The sequence below is a fragment of the Pristiophorus japonicus genome, chromosome 2 (assembly GCF_044704955.1).
Source record: "Pristiophorus japonicus isolate sPriJap1 chromosome 2, sPriJap1.hap1, whole genome shotgun sequence".
NCBI classification, from domain to species: Eukaryota; Metazoa; Chordata; class Chondrichthyes; family Pristiophoridae; genus Pristiophorus; species Pristiophorus japonicus.
The window spans coordinates 174,053,877-174,081,341 of NC_091978.1; the positions used below are offsets into that span (position 1 = coordinate 174,053,877).

At 42.4% G+C, this 27,465-nt stretch overlaps 1 protein-coding gene across 1 annotated transcript in view; it reads left to right on the top strand.

Annotated features, from left to right (window-relative positions):
• pds5a (PDS5 cohesin associated factor A) overlaps window positions 1–27,465 on the top strand; it is a 271,909-nt gene that overhangs the window by 98,274 nt on the left and 146,170 nt on the right. Inside the window, exons 6-8 of the mRNA XM_070860770.1 lie at window positions 6,416–6,531; window positions 11,830–11,924; window positions 19,985–20,130. Coding sequence (XP_070716871.1) covers window positions 6,416–6,531; window positions 11,830–11,924; window positions 19,985–20,130 — 357 coding nt within the window. The remainder of the gene's footprint in view (window positions 1–6,415; window positions 6,532–11,829; window positions 11,925–19,984; window positions 20,131–27,465) is intronic.

A 27,465-nucleotide genomic window follows, 5' to 3' on the forward strand; every position in this document is an offset into this window, starting at 1 on the left:
CCATCAATTCCCTATTAGAATCTTATATATTTCAATGAGATAACCTCTCACTCTTCTAAACTCGAGAGTATAGGCTCAGTCTACTCAATCTTAAAAAAATAGGATAACCCTCTCATCCCATGAATCAATCTAGTGAACCTTTTTCACAGCCAATAAGGCAAGTATATCCTTCCTTAGATAAGGAGACCAAAACTGTTCACAATACTCCAGGTGTGGTCTCACCAAAGCCCTGTACAATTGTAGCAAGACTTCTTTACTCTTGTACGTCAACTCCAGCAATAAAGGCCAACATGCCATTTGCCTTCCTAATTGCTTGCTGTACCTGTATGCTAACTTTGTTGCTTCCAGTAAGACACCTAAATCTCTCTGAATATCAACATTTAATAGTTTTTCATCATTTAAAAAAAATATTATTGTTTTCCTATTCTTCCTATCAAAGTGAATACTCGATCTGCCACCTTATTGCCCACTCACTTAACCTGTCTATATCTCTTTGCAGACTCTGTCCTCTTCACAGCTTGTTTTCCCACCTAGGTTTGTATCATCAGCAAACTTGCACTCGGTCCCTTCATCTAACTTATTAATATAGATTATGAATCATAGAAATTGACGGCACAGAAGGAGGCCATTCGGCCCATCATGTCTGCGCCAGTCGAAAAAGAGCTATCTAGCCTAATCCCGCTTTCCAGCTCTTGGTCTGTAGCCTTGCAGTTTACGGCACCTCAAGTGCACATCCAAATACTTCTTAAATGTGATGAGTGTTTCTGCTTCTACCATCATTTCAGACATTGAGTTCCAGACCCCTACCACCCTCTGAATGACAGAAGTTCTCCAACTCCTCTCTAATCCTTCTACCAATTACTTTAATCCTATGACCCCTGGTTATTGACAACACTGCCAAGTGAAATCTGAGCTTTCTGTCTACTCTAGGCCCTTGATAATTTTATACATCTCAATTAAGTCTCCCCTCATTCTCCTCTGTTTTAAGAAAACAACTCCAGCCTATCGAATCTTTCCTCATAGCTAAAATTCTCTAGTCCTGGCAACATCCTCGTAAATCTCCTCTGTATCATCTCTACTGATATCATATCTTTCCTGCAATGTGGTGAGCAGAACTATACACAGTACTCGAGCTGTGGCCTAACTAGTGTTTTGTACGGTTCAAGCATAACCTCTGCTCTTATAATCTATGCCTTGGCTAATAAAGGAAAGTATCCGTATGCCTTCTTAACCACCTTATTTACCTATCCTATTATTGCATATCAAACAATATTTAAGAGAGCAATATGTAGCTAGAAGGGTAGTGGAATGTATGACATGCATTTGCTGGCATTGGGCCAACAGTTCAGGCTCGTTTTGCTTATAATATGTCACAATATGCAATGGTATCCTTTTGACATACTTAAACAAAATATTATTTGTCAGTTGATGGTGATGAGCATTTTATCATAGTCTCTTACTTGTTTTCTGTGCTCCTGGTTTGTTGGAGGTAGAATAAATGAAGACCAATGTTAAGTAACCACCAACCTAAGGTATGAACTCTTCTGTGCCTGAACATGGTTCAGTTGTCAAATACAGCGCTCTTTCTCTTTTTCTCTGTTTCCATGAAATACTAACACATATATCATTCTTGACAAATCTTCTGGAATTTTTTGAGGATGTAACTAGTAGAGTGGACAAGGGAGAACCAGTGGATGTGGTGTATTTAGACTTTCAAAAGGCTTTTGACAAGGTCCCACACAAGAGATTGGTGTGCAAAATCAAAGCACAAGGTATTGGGGGGTAATATACTGACGTGGATAGAGAACTGGTTGGCAGACAGGAAGCAGAGAGTCGGGATAAACGGGTCCTTTTCAGAATGGCAGGCAGTGACTAGTGGGGTGCCTCAGGGCTCAGTGCTGGGACCCCAGCTATTTACAATATACATTAATGATTTGGATGAAGGAATTGAATGTAATATCTCCAAGTTTGCAGATGACACTAAGCTGGGTGGCGGTGTGAGCTGTGAGGAGGACACTAAAAGGCTGCAGGGTGACTTGGACAGGTTAGGTGAGTGGGCAAATGCATGGCAGATGCAGTACAATGTGGATAACTGTGAGGTTATCCACTTTGGGGGCAAAAACACGAAGGCAGAATCTTATCTGAATGGTGGCAGATTCGGAAAGGGGGAGGTGCAACGATATCTGGGTGTCATGGTTCATCAGTCATTGAAAGTTGGCATGCAGGTACAGCAGGCGGTGAAGAAGGCAAATGGTATGTTGGCCTTCATAGTTGGGGGATTTGAGTGTAGGAACAGGGAGGTCTTACTGCAGTTGTTCAAGGCCTTGATGAGGCCTCCCCTGTAATATTCTGTTCAGTTTTGGTCTCCTAATCTGAGGAAGGACATTCTTGCTATTGAGGGAGTGCAGCGAAGGTTCACCAGACTGATTCTCGGGATGGTGGGATTGACATATGAGGAGAGACTGGATCAACTGGGCCTTTATATACTGGAGTTTAGAAGAATGAGAGGGGATCTCATAGAAACTTACAAGATTCTGATGGGACTGGACAGGTTCGATGCGGGAAGAATGTTCCCGATGATGGGAAAGTCCAGAACCAGGGGACACAGTCTTAGAATAAGGGGTAAGCCATTTAGGACTGAGATGAGGAGAAACTTCTTCACTCAGAGAGTTGTTAACCTGTGGAATTCCCTACCGCAGAGAGTTGTTGATGCCAGTTCATTGGATATATTCAAGAGGGAGTTAGATATGGCCCTTATGGCTAAAGGGATCAAGGGGTATGGAAAGAAAGCAGGGAAGGGGGTACTGAGGGAATGATCAGCCATGATCTTATTGAATGGTGGTGCAGGCTCAAAGGGCCGAATGGCCTATTCCTGCACCTATTTTCTATGTTTCTATACATACATTTTTGCTTTATTCTAACTCATTTCTATCACATTTGTTAGTTTCCTGCTATTCCTTTCAAAAGAATTAATATCCAATACCAAAATGGTAGTTGCCGTGGGGGCTGGAGGAGGAATGCATCACTGTACGATTCCTTTTGTACTAAATTTCTTAAGAGGCAGTGTCCGAGTGATTTTCTCCAGCCCCTCCCACCCCCCCTATAGGCCCCAAGTTTCCACACGCGGCAAAAAAGGCGCCCCTCCGAGCTGGGCGCCCGTTTTTCGCGCCAAAAACGGCGCCTGAAAAAAAACGCGCTATTCTCGCGCGCTTTGCAGCTCGATGTGTGCTTGGCGAAGCGCCCAGGGGGCGGAGCCTAGCACTCGCGCCGATTTTGTAAGTAGGAGGGGGCGGGTACCATTTAAATGAGTTTTTTTCGTGCCGGCAACCCTGAGCGTGCGCGTTGGAGCGTTCGCGCACGCGCATGCGCAATGTGAAGGAAACATTGGCACTCGGCCATTTTTGTAGTTCTTTGTAGCTGTTCAATTTTTAAAATTTTTTAATAAAACCACATTGCCCTTCCATGATCAGCACTGAGGCTTCTTGCAGCAGTGAGAAGGCTGCAGGAAGCCTCAGAAGTTGAGGCAGCCGTTTCCCGACTGGCCCGACCAACGGCAGGGGGGCCTCTCTTCACTTGCTCCGTCGGGAATGGCTACCTCAACTTCTGAGGCTTCCTGCAGCCTTCTCACTGCCTCCCCCCCGCTGCCGTCGGTCGGTCCCTCACTGCTCCTCCCCCCCCCCCCCCTCCGTCGGGAACGGGCCCTTACTGCCTCCCTGCCCCTCTCCCCCCCCCCCCCCCCCTGCCATCGGGAACGGCTGCTGCCGTCGGTCGGGCCCTTACTGTCACCCCCCGCTGTCGGGAACGGCTGCTGCTGTCGGTCGGGCCCTTGCTGCGCTTCTCCCCCCCCCCCCCCCCCCCCCCACTGTTATCGGGAACGGCTGCCTCAACTTGTGAGGCTTCCTGCAGCTTTCTCCCTGCCTGAAAGGCCTGCCTGAAGCACTTTCACACAGGTAGGAACATGGTTTATTTAATCTTTTCTTTGCTTATAAATTTTTATTCAGGTTGGAATTATTTGTATAATATTTGTATAAGTATAACTAAGGATTTATTGTAGAATGTAATGACTTCTCTTTTCCCCCCCCCCCCCCCCCACCTCGTTCCGGACGCCTAATTTGTAACCTGCGCCTGATTTTTTAATGTGTAGACAAGGTTTTTTCAGGCCTGCAAAAATCTTCACTTGCTCCATTCTAAGTTAGTTTGGAGTACGTTTTCACTGTGGAAACTTTCAAATCAGGCGTCAGTGGCCGGACACGCCCCCTTTTGAAAATAAAATTCTGTTCCAAAGTGAAACTGTTCTACCTGACTAGAACTGCAGAAAACTTAAATGTGGAGAATTGCGATTTCTAAGATACTCCGTTCTCTACCAGTTGCTCCTAAAAATCAGGAGCAAATCATGTGGAAACTTGGGGCCATAGATTGGAGAATGGTCTAAATGTAGTTCTGCCTGGAACCATAGGTGGTATTTAAGTTGGTGGTTTGTAACAGGAAAGGAGCAACCTCTGTACGTAGGCTTAACATGAGACCAGCCTGTAGAAAAAGCAAAGAAATTCTCAGATCCACACACTGAGGGCCACCCTCGTTCAATTCAGAAGCCTACGACTGGATGCTGGGTATTTCTGAAACTGCACAAACACAGGTATGATTGGAAACTTTCCAACTGTTTTCGGGACAAAATATCCAATTTAAGCCCAGGTTTATATGAGAAGCTGAGACAATGAAGAAAAACATTTTAAGGAAGACATTAAAAGACAAAATACAAGTCGTTGGGCAAATTTAAACATGTTATTTTCAAACATGTAATTTTTGGGCACTTATAACTGCTTGGAACCTTATTTCAGCTCCTGATGGAAAAAAGGCTGATGTTTTCTAAACGCATTTTGAGTGACTCAATTGGTTCACTTTTTAATATTTTATATATTGGTAGATACTCAACTGCCCATTCACAATTGGCTGTTTTCATAAATAATTAGTAGCTTCTCATCGTTTTATAGCTGCTTACTTTGCTTTTCATTCAGACATTCCTTCTCTCCAGTTCTGATTTGTTGCTGTTTAGCTTTGGGCTAATCAACAAAGTGATGATGAAATGTTGGCATATAAAACATTGCTCAATGAAACAGGAAGTGAGAGTACTGTGTAGATACCTCATACAAGACTTTTGATATATTGGGCAGATCGAGTATTAGCAAATCTCCCAAGGCACTGCTCATGGTAAATCAGGATATGCTATTTTATTAGGGCATGGATGTTATTCAGTGTCATTCTTGAACTAAGTGCAGGTATGTGTGCCCATTAAAGTTATAAAGACTATTTGCTGCTAAGTAACTACTCGGTACAGAAGCCAAGTTAAGACACTGCATATATTTTGGCTGAAGTATTTTGTGTTCTTGGCGAATTCCCTGGTTTATAATGTTCTTTGAAATGTGAGATAGAATTGGTATGACTGAAAAAAATGCAATCTATATTTACAGTTAATTATGGTAAAAATAGATAAAATATGTTAATGCTGTGTTTTGAGGATATGAAAATAACTAACTGTGGAGGTCAATGCAATCATGAAGGTATTTAGTATTTTTTTTAATACTACTCCTCATGGTTCACTGCTCTGTAGTTAGTGAATTATGCACTTCAGAGATTAAAAATCTGAACATATTTGGTTTCCATATTTACAAAAGGATATACTTGCTTTAGAGGCAGTTCAGAGCAGGTTCACTAGATTGATTCTCGGGATGAGGGGTTTGAGTTATGAGGAAAGGTTGAGTAGGTTGGGCCTCTACTCATTGGAATTCAGAAGAATGAGAGGTGATCTTATCGAAACATATAAGATTTTGAGGGGGCTTGACAAGGTGGATGCAGAGAGGATGTTTCCACTGATGGGGGGAGATTAGAACTAGAGGGCATGATCTTCGAATAAGGGCCACCCATTTAAAACAGATGAGAAATTTATTCTCTGAGGATTGTAAATCTATGGGATTCGCTGCCTCAGAGAATTGTGGAAGCTGGGACATTGAATACATTTAAGACAGAAATAGACAGTTTCTTCAATGATAAGGGGTTATGGGGAGCGGGTGAGGAAGTGGAGCTGAGTCCATGATCAGATCAGCCATGATCTTAGTGAATGGCGGAGCAGGCTCGAGGGGCTTTATGGCCTACTCCTGTTGTTGACCTTCTGTTCCCTTCCTTGTATCTATATGCAGAAGTTTCAATTGGTTCAGATGATAGCTGAGTATATGGTCAAATTAAGTTACTATGCATCTTTGTTAGCTTTGCCACATTTGAGATATTTTCTAACTTCAACTATGCATGATGAATTGAGCTTTATATACTCAACACTTTGTGATGTCAGTAATATATTTATTTAGTCCTCGTAGAACTGAACATTCTTGTGTAGTATACTCATGCTAGCTTGTTTTCCTAGAGTAATGATGGAGAAGAGCGATTGGCTGTTGTTCGTCTCTTAGCTAAGCTATTCGGTGCAAAGGATTCAGAGCTCGCGACACAAAATCGTCCTCTATGGCAGTGTTTCCTGGGACGGTAAGAGACTTTTTATTGGTTAATGACCATCAGTGTGGTATTTGTTTTGTGCTGATTTTGGTTTTGTTGCAAGTGCAAGATAATTATAGTGTAGTTTCATGTAAGCACATGTTAAACAAATACTATTTAAAAATTCCCCTCAAAGGTGGTGAAAAAGTGGTGAGGTATGGTTCTGCAGGGGGCAGCAGCACCATCATATCTTATCCAAGTGGTCATTCATGTTGGCAATAAATGTAGACCAGGTATGCCTCCCTGCTCTAACACCAGGAATTGGATGGAGAGTATCCTAGTTCAACTGGATCATTTCCATGCCAAATTTCCACATGCACGCTTTCTCTCTTGTCAACACATTACTGGATAGTGAGCAAGAACAAGCAGGCTGCCCAGTTTTTCCACTTTGCTCTCTCCAAACAGATGTTCAGTTCATTATAGTGCCTGCAATGACCATTCACAACAGTTAGGATTGATTAGCTCAGGACAGAGCATTGATTGCACAAGACCTGCTACGTAAAACCTGTAAAATCCGTGGAAGATTCCTCAAATGAGCGGAAAGTTTGTTGCTAGAAAAAGCACCATAATGGCAGATGTTGGAAATCAAACAGAAAATGTTGGTCGCTTTCCGCAAGCCAGTTACCATCTGTTGACAAAACAGATGAGTTAGTGTTTCAGGTGTGGGCCCTTTGGCAAAACTGGAAGATATTACAGATGAGTAGCATTCAAAAAGGAATAGATCAAAGGGAAAGGGAATGTAAAACAAACAAAAGTATGTGTGCACCCAAAGACTTAGTGACCTGTAAAATGCTTAATGAGTGATAGTTAAATGCAGAATTGATATAAGCACGATAAGAGAATGAGAGAAATTCAAAACATTTGCAAGATACTGAGAGCATGACAATAGCTGGTGAGGGGAGAGTGAGGGGGGCAGGTAGAAATAAAAGCATCTAAAATTGGCAAAGCAGAGTGGGCTCCAAGGGCCCAGGAGCGTGAGAGGATAATAATGCAGGGTGATACCAAGGCTGGACACTACCCTGTCAGCCCAGAGTTCTGATGGAGGGTTCCAACCCCAAGCACCAACGCATCCATCCCCCTTTTCCCCACCCAAAACACGCGACTCACACTGTCGCCACTTCCTGCCAAGGAGAAAGTGTCAGCAATATTTAAGGCCTGAAGTAATTAAGGTCTGTATTAAGGCCAGAGAGCTAAAAAAGGGCCTGGCAGAAATATAGGGTGCTATTCCTAGAAATTGCATTGAACTTCACTGGAACAGTGTCAGCCAGTGGAGGTTGCATTTGCAGACAGAACAGAGGTGTTTGGCACAGTGGTCTTCTAATCTCTTATTTGGTTTCACCAATGTAGAGTAGACCACACTGAGCAATGAATACTGAAAATAAAGTCACTGTTTTGTGTTGTGTGCGCAAATGTGACTCCAAGCCCCCTGTCAATATACATTTCAATTCCTTGTCCCACTCTGACCTCTGCCTTTGATCTTCTGCACTGTTCCAGTGAAGCTCGACGTGCGCTCGAGAAGCAGCCGCTTATCATTCTGTTTAGCACTTTGGAGACCCAGAGACTTAATATTGACTTGAATGACTTCAGACCTTAAGAACATAAGAAATAAAAGTAGGAATAGGCCATTTGGCTCTTTGAGCCTGCACCACCATTCAATAAGATCATGGCTGATTTTCTACCACAACTCCACTTTCGCACACTATCCCCATATTCCTTGATTCCCTTTAGTATCCAAAAATCCATCGATATCTGTCTTGAATATACTCCGGGACTGAACATCCACAGCTCTCTGAGGTAGAGAATTCCAAAGATTCACAATTCTCCTCATCTCAGTCCCGAGTGGCCGACTCCTTATTCTGACCATGTGACCTCTCGTTCTAGACTCCCCAGCCAGGAGAAACATCCTCCCAGCATCTACGCTGTCAAGCCCTTTAAGAATTTTATATGTTTTAATGAGATTACCTCTCATTTTTTTAAACTCTAGGGAACATAGGCTTAGTCTACTCAATCTCTCCTCCCAGGAATCAGTCTAGTGAACCTTCGTTGCACTTCTTCGAAGCCAAGTATATCCTTCTTTAGGTAAGGGGACCAAAACTACGCAATACTTCAGGTATGGTCTCACCAAGGCCCTATATAGTTGTAAAAATACTTCTTTACTCTTGTACACCCTTTGTAATGAAGGCCAACATACCATTTGCTTTCCTAATTGCTTGCTGTATCTGCATGTTAACTTTGTGATTTGTGCACAAGGACTCCCAGGTCCCAGTCTCTCTCCATTTAAAAAAAAATTCTATTTTTCTATCTTTTCTACCAAAGTGGCTAACTTTACACTTCCCTACATTATATTCAATTGCTATCTTGCCCACTCACTTAACCTATCTATATATTCCTTTGCAGTCTCTTTGCATCCTCCTCACAGCTTACTTTCTCACCTAACTTTGTATCGTTCGCAAAAGTAGATGTATTGCACTCGGTTCCCTCATCTAAGTCATTGATATAGAATTTAAATAGCTGAGGCCCAAGCACTGATCCTTCCGGTTTAGTTACAGCCTGCCAACTCAAAAATGACCCGTTTATTGCTGCTACTCAGCTTTATGTCTGTTAACCAATCCTCAATCCATGCCAATATGTTATCCCCAATCCCATGAGCCCTCATTTTGTGTCATAACCTCTTCTGTGGCACCTTATCAAATGCTTTTTGGAAATCCAAATGCACGACATCCACTGGTTCCCCTGATCTATCCTGCTAGTTACAACCTCAAAAAAACAGATTTATCAAACACGATTTCCCTTTCATAAATCCATGTTGACTCTGCCCAATCATATTATGATTTACGAGATGATCTATTACCAAGTCCCTAATAATCGATTCTAGCATCATCTTTACTACTGATGTCAGGGTAACTGGCCTATCGTTCCCAGTTTTCTCACTTCCCCCCCTTTCTTGAATAGTGGGGTTACGTTTGCTGCCTTCCAATCCACGGGGACTGTTCCAAAATCTAGGAAATTCTGGAAGATCAAAACCAATGCATCAACAATCCCCTCTAGCTTCGTCTTTTAAAGCCCTAGGATGTAGTCCATCAGATCCAGGGGATTTGTCGACTTTGAGTCCCATTAATTTCTCCAGTGCAGTTTCTTAATAATTTATTGAAATTCCTCATTATCACAGGACCCTTTGGTTCCACACCATTTCCAGAATGGTATTTGTGTTTTCTGCCGTGAAGACAGATACATAGTATTCATTTAATGTTTCTACCATTTCCTTATTCCCATTATAATTTCTCCTGTCTCTGCTTCTAAGGGACCCACATTTACTTTTGCTAATCTCTTCCTGTTTAGATATCTATAGAAACTTTTACAATCTGTTTTTCTGTCTCTTTTTTAAAAAAAAATCAATTTCTTGGTCATCCTTTGTTTCATTCTAAAATCCTGAGGTTTAGTACTCTTTTTGGCAGCATTATAAACCTCTTCCTTTAATCTAATAATATTTTTAACTGCACTTGTTAGCCACGGTTGGACCACGAATCCCGTGGGGTTTTTATTCCTTAACTATAGCTCCCACTTTCCCTTCGGCAGGAAGTGCTGGCGATGTGAGATGTGTGCATCCTTATTTTAGGGAAATGAAAGATGGGCTGAGCTTGAAGTGGAGACCCTTGGCAGGAATGTTTTTCTGGCAAAGCAATCTGCAGATGGTCTTGACCTGCTTTTGCTTTCTTCCAAGCGCCACGGCTGCTGGTGTTCGCTTTATGTAGTATTTTGCGCTTTCATTTCTATCACCCATCTCCTCAGTTGTTCACACATTCTTTGTGTCTTGTAAATGTCTTCATTTCTTTTGATTTATATTATTATTCCTCCCATAACAGGAGAACTGTCCTGTTTTCCACATAAGCACTTCACAGGTCATTCTATTTCATCTTGCATATCCTCTCTCTTTCCTTTGTTCAGTTCCTTTTCAAATGCTGCTCACTTGTAATATCTTACAATTTTGATTTAGGGTCCGCACCCAAAACATCAACTTGACTGTTCTGTCCACAGCTGCTGTCTGGTCTGCTAAATGTTTCCAGCATTTTTTGCTTTAGTTTGAGTATTGCTGGAGTAATGGAGGACTAGTCGGGGTAGACCGTTGAACAGGTTGATTTGTTGTGGTGGTTACTGAGATAAAACCAGAAAATGCTGGAAACACTGAGCAGTTCACGCAGCATCTGTGGAGAGTGAAACAAAGTCAACGTCTCAGGTCGATGACCTTTCATAGTTACTGAGGGTGGGATAGCACCATGTATTTTTAAAATCCAGGCAAATCTGAAGGCCTGGTTTTGGAGAGAGGAAAAATAACCTGGGGCTCAGCAAGTGTTGTGACATCCTGAATGTTTTACAAAAAGTAGATAGGTAATCTCTGCTGAGGAAAAATACTGGGGCCATGGAATTTCCCCTAGGGTGCAGTCAGCAAAGTGTGTCCAGAATGCGCTGGACACCACATCAGTTTTGCTGAGATGAAGTTACGCTGAAATGTCACTGAAATTTCTGCGCAAACTCATTAGCAGAGACCCAAATGTATAATCTCCCATGAATCAGCGCAATCAAGCAGCTCAATTGATTCATGACTGGAACGGCCAGTGGTGCCTCAAGGTGCTGGGTAGAGTCATATAAAAGGCATAGGGGGACAAAAATGACCATCAGTGAAAGATCATTACTCGGTAAGACACTTCCAATTGACTACTGGTCACTGCTGTCTTCATTTAACTAATTACTGCAGCAGAGCAGGACACCTATATGACTTCAATTGATGGCTGGTCACATGTCTTTGATGGACTAAGGGCAGATTAATTGACTGAATTTAAACTCATTGCAACAGCAGGAGAAATATACCTGGGTCAGGCTTCAATTGAGGTCAATGCAGTTCAGACGATTAACACTAGATTAATGTGATCACAGGTGCCTGTGATGAATGTGGAGAAAACCTATCACAGATGACTTGTGTGGTGCCAAATTGTTAAAGGCATATTGTCCTTGGTATGTTCCCCCTCATCCATTTGATGGCAGAGTATTCAATTGTATGTAGAGCGTGAGCTACAGTCAAAGAATAAGAGAACAAAATGTGCAATCAATAATCCAACATACATCTGTCTGTTTTTAATAACCTGTGTTCACGCATAGTTTATTCAGAGAAAAAGTTGTACTTTGGCTTAGTTCATCAGTTTCTATAAGTTATTTAGTGAAAATGAGGAAATAAGTTGTATATATCAACATTTTTAAGCTATGAAATATCCAAAATCTGTGTGTTTTTTATAGATTTAATGACATTCATGTTCCTGTGAGACTAGAATGTGTGAAGTTTGCAAGTCATTGTCTGATGAATCATCCAGATTTAGCCAAAGATCTTACAGGTGAGATGTTAACCTGCTGATATATCTTTACAGAGTTATGTAGAATTTTCTTCCAGGGCTAGCTATTGTGGCAGAAACTGCATCAATGTTCAAGGCTAGATTCGATGAAACATAGAAATGTAGAAAATAGGTGCAGGAGTAGGCCATTTGGCCCTTCGAGACTGCACCACCATTCAATAAGATCATAGCTGATCATTCACCTCTGTACCCTTTTCCTGCTTTCTCTCCATACCCCTTGATCCCTTTAGCCGTAAGGGCCATATCTAACTCCCTCTTGAATATATCCAATGAACTGGCATCAACAACTCTCTGCGGTAGGGAATTCCACAGGTTAACAACTCTCTGAGTGAAGAAGTTTCTCCTCATCTCAGTCTTAAATGACTTACCCCTTATCCTTAGACTATGTCCCCTGGTTCTGGACTTCCCCAACATCGGGAACATTCTTCCTGCATCTAACCTGTCCAGTCCCGTCAGAATTTTATATGTTTTTATGAGATCCCCTCTCATCCTTGTAAACTCCAGTGAATCCAGGCCCAGTTGATCTAATCCCCCCTCATATGTCAGTCCTGCCATCCTGGGAATCAGTCTGGTGAACCTTCGCTGCACCCCCTCAAGAGCAAGAACATCCTTCCTCAGATTCGGAGACCAAAACTGAGCACAATATTCCAGGTTCGGCCTCACTAAGACCCTGTACAACTGCAGTAAGACTTCCCTGCCCCTATACTCAAATGCCCGAGCTATGAAGGCCAATATATCATTTGCCTTCTTCACTGCCTGCTGTACCTTCATGCTAACTTTCAATGATTGATGCACCATGGCACGCAAGTCTCATTGCATCTCCCTTTTTCCTAATCTGCCGCCATTCAGATAATGTTCTGCCTTCGTGTTTTTGCCACCAAAGTGGATAACCTCACATACAGGGGTATCTGACAATTCGGAAAGATAGACAAGAAAGGAAAGAAGGTGGGGTAGCTCTGTTAATAATGGATGATATCAGGGCAGTTGTGAGAGACGATATTGGCTCTAATGAACAAAATATTGAATCATTGTGGGTGGAGATTAGAGATAATAAGGGGAAAAAGTAACTGGTGGGCGTAGTTTATAGGCCCCGAAATAATAACTTCTCGGTGGGGCGGATAATAATCAAGGGAATAATGGAGGCATGTGAAAAAGGAACGGCAGTAATCATGGGGGATTTTAACCTACATATCGATTGGTCAAATCAAATAGCACGGGGTAGCCTTGAGGAGGAATTCATAGAATGCATACGGGATTGTTTCTTGGAACAGTATGTTACAGAACCTACAAGGGAGCAAGCTATCTTAGATCTGGTCCTGTGGAATGAGAGAGGAATAATAAACGATCTCCGAGTAAAAGATCCTCTCGGAATGAGTGATCACAGTATGGTTGAATTTGTAATACAGATTGAGGGTGAGGAAGTAGTGTCTCAAACAAGCGTACTATGCTTAAACAAAGAGGACTACAGTGGACGAGGGCAGAATTGGCTAAAGTAGACTGGAAACACAGACTAAACGGTGGCACAATTGAGGAACAGTGGAGGACTTTTAAGGAGCTCTTTCATAGTGCTCAACAAAAATATATTCATGAAAAAGAAGGGCGGTAAGAGAAGGGATAACCAGCCATGGATAACCAAGGAAATAAAGGAGTGTATCAAATTAAAAACCGATGCGTATAAGGTGGCCAAGGTTAGTGGGAAACTAGAAGATTGGGAAAATTTTAAACGACAGCAAAGAATGACTAAGAAAGCAATAAAGAAAGGAAAGATAGATTACGAAAGTAAACTTGCGCAAAGCATAAAAACAGATAGTAAAAGCGTTTACCGATATATAAAACGGAAAAGAGTGACTAAAGTAAATGTTGGTCCCTTAGAAGATGAGAGAGGGGATTTAATAATGGGAAATGTGGAAATGGCTGAGACCTTAAACAATTATTTTGCTTCGGTCTTCACAGTGGAAGACACAAAAACCATGCCACAAATTGCTGGTCACGGGAATGTGGGAAGGGAGGACCTTGAGACAATCACTATCACCAGGGGGGTAGTGCTGGACAGGCTAATGTGACACAAGGTACACAAGTCCCCTGGTCCTGATGAAATGCATCCCAGGGTGTTAAAAGAGATGGCGGAAGTTATCGCAGATGCATTCGTTATAATCTACCAAAATTTTCTGGTCTCTGCGGGGATACCATCGGATTGGAAAGCAGCTAATGTAACGCCTCTGTTTAAAAAAGGGGGCAGACAAAAGGCAGCTATAGGCCGGTTAGTTTAACATCTGTAGTGGGGAAAATGCTTGAAGTTATCATTAAGGAAGAGATAGCGGGACATCTAGATCGGAAAAGTGCAATCAAACAGATGCAACATGGATTCATGAAGGGGAAATCATGTTTAACTAATTTACTGGATTTCTTTGAGAATATAACGAGCATGGTGGATAGAGGTGTACCGATGGATGTGGTGTATTTGGATTTCCAAAAGGCATTCGATAAGGTGCCACACAAAAGGTTACTGCAGAAGATAAAGGAATGTGGAGTCAGAGGAAATGTATTAGCATGGATCGAGAATTGGCTGGCTAACAGAAAGCAGAGAGTCGGGATAAATGGGTCCTTTTCGGGTTGGAAATCGGTGGTTAGTGGTGTGGGATCGGTGCTGGGACCACAACTGTTTACAATATACATAGATGACCTGGAAGAGGGGATAGAGTGTAGTGTAACAAAATTTGCAGATGACACAAAGATTAGTGGGAAAGCGGGTTGTGTAGAGGACACAGAGAGGCTGCAAAAAGATTTAGATAGGTTGAGCGAATGGGCTAAGGTTTGGCAGATGGAATACAATGTCGGAAAATGTGAGGCCATCCACCTTGGGGGGGAACAGTAAAAGGGAATATTATTTGAATGGGGAGAAATTACAACATGCTGCGGTGCAGAGGGACCTGGGGGTCCTTGTGCATGAATCCCAAAAAGTTAGTTTGCAAGTGCAGCAGGTAATCAGGAAGGCGAATGGAATGTTGGCCTTCATTGCGAGACGGATGGAGTACAAAAGCAGGGAGGTCCTGCTGCAACTGTACAGGGTATTGATGAGGCTGCACCTGGAGTACTGCGTGCAGTTTTGGTCACCTTACTTAAGGAAGGATATGCTAGTTTTGGAGGGTGTACAGAGACGATTCACTTGGCTGATTCCGGAGATGAGAGGGTTACCTTATGGTGATAGATTGAGTAGACTGGATCTTTACTCGTTGGAGACCAGAAGGGTGAGGGGTGATCTTATAGAAACATTTAAAATAATGAAAGGGATAGACAAGATAGAGGCAGAGAGATTGTTTCCACTGGTCGGGGAGACTAGAACTAGGGGGCACAGCCTCAAAATACGGGGGAGCCAATTTAAAACCGAGTTGAGAAGGAATTTCTTCTCTCAGAGGGTTGTGAATCTGTGGAATTCTCTGCCCAGGGAAGCAGTTGAGGCTAGCTCATTGAATGTATTCAAATCACAGATATATAGATTTTTAACCAATAAGGGAATTAAGGGTTATGGGGAGCGGGCGGGTAAGTGGAGCTGAGTCCACAGCTCGATCAGCCATGATCTTGTTGAGTGGCGGAGCAGGTTCGAGGGGCTCGATGGCCTACTCCTGTTCCAAATTCTTATGTTCTTATCTTTTTATCCACATTATACTGTATCTGCCACGCGTTTGCCCACTCAACTAACCTGTTCAAGTCCCCCTGCAGCCTTTTAGCATCCTCCTCACAGCTGACACCGCCCCCCAGTTTAGTGTCATCTGCAAACTTGGAGATATTACACTCAATTCCCTCATCCAAATCATGAATGTATATTGTAAATAGCTGCTGTCCCAGCACTGAGCCCTGCGGCAACCCACTAGTCACTTCCTGCCATTCTGAAAAAGATCCGTTTATCCCGACTCTCTGCTTCCTGTCTGCCAACCAGTTCTCTATCCACATCAGTACATTACCCCCAATACCATGTGCTTTAATTTTGCACACCAATCTCTTGTGTGGGACCTTGTCAAAAGCCTTTTGAAAGTCCAAATACACCACATCCACTTGTTCTCCCTTGTCCACTCTACTAGTTACATCCTCAAAAAAATTCCAGAAGATTTGTCAAGCATGATTTCCCTTTCATAAATCCATGCTGACTTGGACTGATCCTGTCACTGCTTTCCAAATGTGCTGCTTTTTCATCTTTATTAATTGATTCCGACATTTTCCCCACTACTGATATCAGGCTAACCGGTCTATAAAATTACCTGTTTTCTCTGTCCCTCCTTTCTTAAATTACATTAGCGACCCTCCAGTCCATAGGAACCGATCCAGATTCGATAGACTGTTGGAAAATGACCACCAATGCATCCACTATTTCTATGGCTACTTCCTTAAGTACTCTGGGTGCAGACTATCAGGCCCCGGGGATTTATCGGCCTTCAATCCTATCAATATCCCTAACACAATTTCCTGCCTAATGAAGATTTCCTTCAGTTCCTCCTTCTCACTAGACCCTCAGTCCCCTAGTATTCCGGAAGGTTATTTGTGTCCTCCTTTGCGAAGACAGAACCAAAGTATTTGTTTAACTGGTCTGCCATTGCTTTGTTCCCCATTATAAATTCACCTGAATCTGACTGCAAGGGACGTACGTTTGTTTTCACTAATCTTTTTCTCTTCACATAGTTATAGAAGCTTTTGCAGTCAGTTTTTATGTTCTCAGCAAGCTTCCTCTCATACTCTATTTCCCCCCTCCTAATTAAACCCTTTGTCCTCCTCTGCTGTATTATAAAATTCTCCCAGTCCTCAGGTTTTCTGCTTTTTCTGGCCAACTTATATGCCTTTTCTTCCTTGGATTTAATATTGTCCTTAATTTCCCTTGTTAGCCAGGGTTGAGCCACCTTCCCTGTTTTATTTTTACTCCAGACAGGGATGTACAATTGTTGAAGTTCAACCATGTGATCTTTAAATGTTTGCCATTGTTGATCCACCGTCAACCCTTTAAGTATCACTCGCCAGTCTATTCTAGCCAATTCACATCTCATACCATCGAAGTTACCTTTCCTTAAGTTCAGGACCCTGGTTTCTGAATTAACTGTGTCACCAACTATGATGGATGGTTGAAGCGATATTGGAACAGGGTAGGTAAATATGATTAAAGAAAGAACTACGTGGATTTATATAGCGCCAACGGACCTCTGTCTCAAAGCGCTTTACAGCCAATGAAGTACTTTTGGAGTGTAGTCACTTGTAATGTGGGAAGTTAGCAAGTCTTTGTTGCTAACAAAAATTAGCATTAACTGCATACATGAAGGGTAAACACAGATACGAGCTAGTTGGCCAGATTCCATGTTGTAAATGTTATGTATTTCTATGTCCAATAATGCTGTGCAGTGCTCTGCAGCTCCCGCGCAGCCAGCTCACCGGCTTTTAAATAGGAAACATCGCGCATGCATGGTATTTTGAATGCACCCAAAAAAAATTAGAGGCAACATTACCTATGTCGTGATCTGATTTTGTATTATAATTACAATTTTGCTATTTCTTCAACTTGAGCACTGGTCATACTGTGCCATGAAATCTGGTGGTATTAAGCAGATCATGTCATGGTCCTTTACCACAAATACTGATGCATATGCGTGACCTGAACTTGTCACAGTATTTGTTTTCTTCGTTATGTTACCAAAAAATACAGTATTTTATACCAGTTGGCTGGAATAAGAGTAGGCAATAGAGCAATTTATATTCCCAAATTTTCAGGTTGCGGAAATCTGAGTGGAAGTGCCACTTCATTTAATTTTACTGTGTTTTTCCATGTTTCTCAGCTGTTTATTATCCCCCTGGCTCAATCTTTATCCTCATTCAATAATCTTGTGTTACCATGATTTTTTGAACGCATAATATTGCTATGAACTTATTTCCTTGCAAACCCTGCTCCATGGTACTACTTAGACTTGCATGGTTATCCCCAACTAAATTGAAATGCTCTGTTGAAGGGACAGCAAAGTGAGTAATAATGGCCCAGAAATCCCGTTTTTTCCTTCCCGCGGGCGTTCGAATGGATTATTAAAAAAAGATGAGTACCTATCTGAAGCTGCTGCGGCCACGCGAGATCCCGGTCCGGAGGCCTCTCCTGATTGCGCGTCGCAGCACTTGCACGTCCGGACGTGCGCAGGCCTGGAGCTGGAGTCACATGGCTCTGGCCAGCCAATCAGGTATAGTATATTCTCATTCATAATAATGGGAAATCCCAAAAGTTGGAGTTCCCATTATTATGAATTAGAAACAGCCCCCAAAACACTAATATGCAATAATAAAAGATAGAAAAAATGCACAACATATGTTTATTCATTTAAATTAGTTATTTATGTATCTTAAAATATATATATTCCAATTTTTAAAGGTTTTTTAATTATGGTTTAAAATAAACTTACCGTAGTGGATTTTTAACAATAATGTGTTTTAAAATTTTTATTTTACAATGTTTTTGTATGTTTTAAAACTCTTACGCCTGTAAAAGTAGGCTATGCGCCTGCTTTTATCAGACACAAGAGTTTTGAAGACATTTGCTGAGCAAGATATGCGTAAATCCCGCAATCTTGCCCTTGCAAATGTCCTCGCTCCCGATATGTACGAGATCTGTCAAGCCATAAACTTTACAGATCGGAAAAGCTGGTTTTCAGCACATGCGTATTGTGCGCTGAAAACAGGCTTTTCCGATGCCTTCCCGTGTCCGCATAAACTTCGTGCAGACCCGGGGAGGCCGTGATTTCTGGGCCCAAATAATGAAAAGAGTTGGATTGGTAAAAAAATGATGCGTCATGTTGATATTGGAGCCCTTCTTGTTAACTGCTGATTTAAAATTAATTGAGATACTGTACAGTAGCCAGTAGCAGGAATGTCTGTTTACTGCTTCAGTAAGACTTTTTTTTTGTTGATTATGTACCACGATATCTTCTTTTCTGGAGGTGCTCATCCAAAACTCGGCTACCTATATTCTATCCCACACCATCTGTTTGCACATCACCCTGCCATTGCTTATTTACATTGGCTCACGGCCCCCCGTGCCTCAGATTTAAAATTCTTGTTCTGTTTCATCTTTGCATGCCCTTGTCCCTCCGTTTCTTTTTAAATTCCTCAAGTACAACAATCTAGTTCCCAAAGCTCTCGATTCCCCTGGTATTTGGCTCATCTCACAATGTAGTAGGAATCATTGAGACTTGGGAGTTTAGTAATTGCTGAATTATTAACTGTCTTGATTCAAAATTGATTTTACTTTCCTGCTGCATATCAGTTTTTACAAACTAGCTGAATGATACATTAATTAAATTAATTGCTGACATTTGACTTTTGAGTTGCTCTGTTGGATTTTGCAGTACACAGGAGAGGCTTCTTTGGGATACTTGAGAGAAACACAGACCTGCTCAACAAACTTGAAAATAAGTTTTGAGTTTATAGTTTTTAAGGCATTTCTGCAAATATCAATTTGCAGGATTAGATTTGTTCACAAAATACTCCACAAGAAGAGGCATTCATTGTAATGGAAAGCTCGCAAAATACAATGCTACTGTTGCATCAGACGAGATTAGCATATTAGCTGATAGTATGGTTCATTTGACATTTATGTTCTTTCCCATTCTTAGAGAGTAAATTCCAGCACCGGTTGTGTATTATGCAAAATGTTCCACTGTTACAAACAGAAAACTTTATATATAATGGTGTTGTATTCGAGTTTCAAAAAAAAATTAAATGGCAATTAACATACATAGAAACTGGCCCTATATGTATGAAACATACATAGAAACTGGCCCGATATGTATGAAAACTGTACCATTTCATTGTACACCGTGCATAATTACATATGAAAGCATAACTAACTTTCCAATGGGTTGAAATAGAACTAAGGAGTTCTGTAGACTTGTTAGCTATTTTGAAAAGGCTATATAATAAGATGCAAGTAACAGAATTGTTCACTGTAGTTTCCGTCTGTCTAAAAGAGTTTGTAATAATCCTAAATCGGGAATTGTGCATTTTAAATAAATCTTTTTTATTAGACTACTTAAAGGTCCGATCTCATGATCCCGAAGAGGCAATCCGGCATGATGTCATTGTTACGATAATAACAGCAGGAAAGAAAGATCTATCACTGGTGAATGACCAACTGCTTGGGTTTGTGAGGGAGAGAACATTGGACAAAAGGGTAAGATTCTGAATTTACAAACATGTTATGCGTAATTTCTCTCGACAAGAGTGCTATGTTCCATTTCTTTGTTTTACATCAACACAGCTGTTCACTTCATAGCTAAAACTTAATAGGGTTAAATCTCTTTGGCACTTCATGGCAGTGGCAACCACATGTGCAAATTTACAGTATGTTGTGTTCCGAAATAACTATTCCTGTGGCCCATACATATAGATCATAGATATCTGAAAATCATTGCATCAAAATTAGGATACAGGTGCAGCGTCGAGGATCCAGAGTCCCAGGGATCCAGAATGTTCTGAAATCCGGACTCCAGAACGGTCGGTGGCAGGGTTGTCCGGAATCCGTAAAATGTTTCGGAATCAGGACCCGACGACCCTGCCGACCTCGGGGCCCTGCCGCTGCCGACCTCAGGCCTCGCCCCGCTCGCCTCACCGCCGCTGCCCTTATCTCGAGGCCTCCTTGGTGGGACCCGCGCGAACATCTCTTCGGCGGGCTCTGCCCGACGACATACTCACCGATCCAGCCCACCCGAAGACATCCTTGGTGATACGGCCAGCCCGACGACTACCTCCTCGGCGCGAATATCTCTCCCCCGATGTTCCGAAATCCGTAAACACTCGAACCTGGGCTTCGGTGTTTCCAGATTCATGACGTCGGAAAACAAATCGAAAGCCCAGAATCTAGAACGGTCTCGCTCCTGAAGGTTCTGGATTTTAGACGCTGCACCTGTCGTAGAATTTTAAGAAAATTCTCTTAATTTGAGAGATTTGAATTGACACATGTAGAAATATTTTAACTCTGACCTGCTAGCAGGTAAAGTGAAACACCTGTATCTGGCAAGTCAAATTTGTTTCTCGTTCCTCAACTATGACACTTAATAAAAGTTATTACAATAAGTTGAGTCAAACCTCAGGAATAGGTTTATTATGTTGATAAGCCTAAATCCACAAAGTGGGATTAAACAGAGTGCACTGAGTGTGTTTTATTTGTGAATTTAGAAAGCGTGGAATTTCTGCTAAGTATTGGTAAGTAAAAGCTGTAAATAGTGAAATTTCGTTTAACATTTTGATTTAAACCTAGAACTTTAAAAACTGGAGTTGACAGAAGCTGCCTGCCAGTGGCAGTTAACTGTCAGTCAGCTGTAAGTGTTGAATAGGTGCTAATCACCAGGAGCAATGAAGCTGAGTCGTCATTTGTAACTTGGGTGAGGCGGCTGTAGTATGAAAGTAAACAGGTCTGCACAGAACGGGAATAAACAGAGTGCACTTAAACAGAGTCTTTTATTTGAGAATTTGGAAAGAGTGGGTATTCGGAGAAGAAGGGGAAGGAGTTGCATGCCAGACATGAGACTCCCAAAGCAAGCGCTCTACTCGGAACTCGTCCACAGCAAATTAACCAAAGATGGGCAGAGGAAACTTAACAGGGACGCCATCAAAGGTTCCCTGATAAAATGCGATGCCCCACTGACACCTGGGAGTCCCTGGCCAAAGACCGCCCTAAGTGGAGGAGGTGCATCCGGGAGGACGCTGAGCTCCTCGAGTATCGTCTCCGAGAGCATGCAGAAATTAAGCGCGGGCAACGGAAGGAGCGTGCGGTGGAGCATGCGGCAAACCATGCTCCCCGCCCACCCTTCCCCTCAACCACTGTCTGTCCCACCTGTGACAGAGACTGTGGTTCTCGTATTGAACTGTACAGCCACCTAAGAACTCATGCTAAGAGTCGAAGCAAGTCATCCTCAATTCTGAGGGACTGCCTATAATGATGATGGCTTTGTGTTACAGCTAGATATTTAATTTCATTACCCATAACTTAATCCAAATACATTAAGTAGGCAAGAAACTAAACTGTAAACTAAGTTACTTAAATACAAAATGTAATTATATATACTTAAATAGAACATAGCAGTGCAGGTGATATGCCACAACTGCAGCGTGTGGGAGTTTGTGGAGAGCATTGTGATCCCACGTTTGCAGTAAGTGCCTACATCTTGAGGAACTTCAGTTCACAGTTGTTGAGCTGGAGTCTGAGGTACAGACCTTGCGGGGTATCGGGGAAGGGGAGAGTTACCTGGATACTTTGATCCAGGAGTCAATCACACCCCTTAGATTAGGTAGTTGTACAGATCTGGTTTGTGGTCAGGGACAGGAGGGTATGACTGCAACGCAGGCAGGTAATGGGACCCCAGGTTCAGTGCTGGAGGAGCCTCGATATTTGTCTTTATCCAACAGGTATGAGGTTCTTCCTGTCTGTGTCGATGAGGGAAAAACCTGCAGGATGGAAGAACAAGTTGACCATGGCACTCTGGTGCAGGAGGCCATTCAAGTGGGGGGGAGTGAAAGGGAATGTAGTTGTGGTAGGGGACAGTATAGTCACATTGGAAGGTAGCTGATGCAACCCCACTATTTAAGAAAGGAGGGAGAGAGAAAACAGGGAACTACAGACCAGTTGGCCTGACATCAGTCGTTGGGAAAATGTTAGAATCTATTATTAAGGATGTGGTAGCAGGGCATTTAGAAAATAATAACCGGATTGGGCAGAGTCAACACGGATTTATAAAAGGGAAATCATGTTTGACAGATTTGTTAAGTATTTTGAGATTGTAACTAATAGAGTAGATAAGGGGAAACCAGTGGATGTGGTGAATTTAGATTTTCAGAAGGCATTCGATAAGGTGCCACACAAGAGGTTATTAAGCAAAATTAGGACTCATGGGATTGGGGGTAATATACGAGCATGGATTGAGGATTGGAAAATGGAGAGTAGGAATAACCGAGTCACTTTAGGATTGGCAGGCTGAAACTAGTGGGGTACGGCAAGGATCGGTGCTTGGGCTCCAGCTATTCACAATCTATATCAATGATTTGGATGAGGAGACCAAATGTAATATATCCAAGTTTGCTGATGATATAAAGCTAGGTAGGAAAGTTAAGTTGTGAGGAGGATGCAAAGATACCTCAAGGGGAAATAGACAGGCTAAGTGGGCAAAAACATGGCAAATGGAATATAATGTGGAGGAATGTGAAGTTATCCACGTTGGTCGGAAAAATAAAAAAGCAGAGTATTTTTTAAATGGTGAGAGATTGGGAAATGTTGGTATTCAGAGAGACTTGGGTGTCCTTGTACATAAATTACTGAAAATTAACATGCAGGTACAGCAAGCAATAAAGAAAGCAAATGCTATGTTGGCCTTTGTTACAAGAGGATTTGTGTATAAGAGGAAAGACATCTAATTACAATTATATAGGGGCTTGGTGAGACCACATCTGGGGTATTGTGTACAGTTTTAGTCTCCTTGCGTAAGGAAGGATATACTTGCCATAGAGGGAATGCAAGTAAAGTTCACCAGACTGATTACTGGGATGGGGGTATTGTCCTATGAGGAGAGATTGAGTAGACTAGCCCTATATTATCTCGAGTTTAGAAGAAAGAGAGGTGATCTCATTGAAACATACAAAGTTCTTACAGGGCTTGACAGGGTCGATGCAGGGAGGATGTTTCCTCTGGCTGGGGAGTCTCGAACCAGAGGTCACGGTTTCAGAATTTAGGACTGAGATGAGGAGAAACTTCTTCACTTGGAGGGTAATGAATCTTTGGAATTCTCTACCCCCATCGGGCTGTCGAGGATCAGTCTTTGAATATATTCAAGACCGAGATCGATAGAAATTTGAATATTAAGGGAATCGAGGGATCTGGGGACGGTGCTGGAAAGTGGAATTGAGGTGGAAGATCAGCCATAATATTGAATGGTGCAGCAGGCTCGAGGGGATAAATGGCCTATTCCTGCTCCAAATTCTTAAGTTCTTCAGTCTATCTACATAACTGAAGTCCCTCATCCCTGGAACCATTAATGTAAATCTTTACTGCACCCTTTGTTAAGACCTTCACATCTTTCCTAAAGTGAGGTGCCCAGAATTGAACACAATACTCCAGTTGAGGCCGAACCAGTGTTTTATAAAGGTTCATCATAACTTCCTTGCTTTTGTACTCTATGCCTTTATTTATGAAGCCCATATGCTTTTTAACCGCTTTCTTAACCTGCCCTCTCACCTTCAGCGATTTGTGCACGTACACCCCCAGGTGTCTCTGTTCATTCACCCTGATTAGAATTGTACCCTTGAGTTTATATTTCATCGCCTCCTTCTTCCTCCTGTAATGTATCACTTCGCAGTTTTCTGGGTTAAATTTCATCTGCCACGTGTCTGCCCATTCCACTGTTGACTATATTTTCAAGTTTTGTGTCATCTGAAAATTTTTTAATTGCCCCCTGTACACCCAAGTCTAAGTAATTAATAAATATCAAGAAAAGCAGTGGTCCTGGTACCGACCCCTGGGGAACACCACTGCGTACCTTCCCCCAATCTGAAAAACAACCATTCACCACTCCTCTCTCTCTGTTTCCTGTTACTGAGCCAATTTTGTATCCATGCTGCCACTGCCCTTTTTATTCCATGGGCTAAAAACTTTGTTGGTGAACCTATTAAATTGCACTTTATCAAAACGCCTTTTGGAATTCCATGTACATTACGTCAACTGTATTGCCCTTATCAAAAAAACTCAAATCAAGTTAGTTAAACATGATTTGCCTTTAATAAATCCATGCTGGCTTTCCTTAATTAATCCACAAATGACTTAATATTGTCCCGGATTATCGTTTCTGAAAGCTTCCCCACTACCGAGGTTAAATTGAGTGGTCTGCAGTTGCTGGGTTTATCCTTGCACCCTTTTTTGACGAAGAGTGTAACATTTCCAATTCTCCAGTCCTCTGGCATCAGCCCGTATCTAAGGAGGACGAGAAGATTATGGTTAGTACCTCAGCAATTTTCACCTTTACTTCCCTCAGCATCCTAGGATGCATCCTATCCATTCCTGGTGACTTGTCTACTTTAAGTACTTTGTGGAACCTCCTTTCTATCAATTTTTATCCCATCCAGTATCTCAACTACCTCCTCTTTCACTCTGACTTTGGCAGCATACGTTTTGCACCGCTCTGTAATCTGTAAGAGTGTGCAGGCAGAAAGGGAGTGGGTGACCACCAGACAGAAGAGGAGGACTAGGCAAGTAGTACAGGAGTCCACTGAGTACATCTTGCTCTCCAACCGGTCCTCTGTTCTGAGTACCGGTGGGGGCGATGGTGGCTCTGGGGAGTGCAGCCAGAGCCAAGTCCATGACACCACGGGTGGCTCAGCTCCACAGGTGGGGAGGAAGAAGAATGGAAGAGCTATAGTGGTAGGGGATTTAATAGTCAGGGGAACAGACAGGTGTTTCTGCGGCCGCAGATGTGACTCCAGGATGGTATGTTGCTTCCCTGGTGCCAGGGTCAACATGTCACTGAGCGGCTGCAGGGCATTCTGGGGGGAGAGGGTGAACAGCCAGAGGTCGTGGTCTACATCGGTACCAATGACAGGTAGAAAGAGGGATAAGGTCCTGCAGGCAGAGTTTGGGGAGCTGTGAGAGAGATTAAAAAGCAGGACCTCAAAGTAATCTCTGGATTACTTCCAGTACCATGAGCTAGTGAGTACAGAAATAGGAGGATAGAGCAGATGAATACGTGGCTGGAGAGATGGTGCAGGCGGGAGGGCTTTAGTTTCCTGAGGCATTGGGACCGCTTTTGGAGGAGGTGGGACCTGCATAAGCCGGACGGGTTGCACCTCAACAGAGACAGAACCAATATCCTCACGGGTGGGGTTGCGAGTGCTGTTGGGGAGGGTTTAAACTAGCTTGGCAAGGGGATGGGAACCTGAGAATAGATTCAGTAGGGAAGGGAGTAAAGCTGGAATTAGAAAGCAAAAATAAAGAAAATGAGTTTGAAGGAGAGAGGAAACAAGTAGGAAAAAAGGGTAAAAAAACAAACTTAAAGGCACTTTGTCTAAATGTAAGTAGCATTTGTAACAAAATAGATGAGTTGACGGCACAAATTGAGACAAATGGGTATGATCTGATAGCCATTATACAGAGACGTGGTTGCAAGGTGACCAGGACTGGGAATTAAATATTCAGCGGTATTTGACAATCCGGAAGGACAGAAAGGAAAAGGAGGTGGGGTAGCTCTACTGATAAAGGATGGAATTACTGCAATAGTAAAGGATATTGGCTCAAATGATAAGGGTGTTGAAACAGTTTGGGTGGAGATAAGGAACAATAAGGGGAAAAAGTCACTGGTGGGCGTAGTCTATAGACCCCCTAACAATAGCAACTCTGTTAGTTGGAGCATAAACCAGGAAATAGTGGGGGCTTGTAAAAAGCAATAATCATGGGTAATTTTAACCTCCGTATTGATTGGACAAATCAAATAGGTCAGGATAGCCTTGAGGAGGAGTTCATAGAGTGCATAAGGGATGGGTTCCTTGAGCAGTAACGGAACCAACTAGGGGGTAAGCTATCTTGGATCTGGTCCTGTGTAATGAGACAGGATTAATAAACAATCTCCGAGTAAAGGATCCACTTGGAATGAGTGATCATAGCATGATTGAATTTCAAATTCAGATGGAGGGTGAGAAAGTTGGATCTCTAACCAGCCTACTAAGCTTAAATAAAAGAAATGATGAAGGTATGAGGGAAGAGTTGGGTAAAGTGGACTGGGAAAATAGATTAAAGTGTAGGACATTTGATGAACAGTGGTGGACATTTAAGGAGCTATTTCACAACTCTCTCGGAAAAATATATTCCAGTGAGGAGAAAAGGGTGTAAGAAAAGATAGCCATTCATGGCTAACTAAAGAAATAAAGGACAGTATCGAATTAAAAACAAGGGCATACAAAGTGGCCAAAACTAATGGGACTGGGAAGCTGTTAAAACTAGCAAAGAACGACTAAAAAATGATTAAGAAAGGGAAGATAGACTATGAAAGTAAATAGTACAAAATATAAAAACAGCAAGAGTTTCTATAGATATATAAAAAGGAAAAGGGTGGTTAAAGTAAATGTTAGTCCCTTAGAGGACGAGATCAGGGAATTAGTCATGGGGAACATGGAGATGGCAGAAACTCAACACATATTTTGTATCAGTCTTTACGGTAGAGGAGACTAACAATATTACGACAGTGGATAGTCTTGGGGCTATGGGGGGGAGGAGCTTAACACAATCACAGTCACTAAAGAGGTGGTGCTCAGCAAGATAATGGGACTCAAGGCAGATAAATCCCCTGGACCTGATGGCTTGTATCCTAGGGTTTTAAGAGAAGTTGCCTGCAGGGATTGTGGATGCATTGGTTGTAATTTACCAAAATTCCCTGGATTCTGGGGAGGTCCCAGCAGATTAGAAAACTGCAAATGTAACGCCCCTGTAGACCAGTTAGCCTAACATCTGTGGTTGGGAAAATGTTGGTGTCCA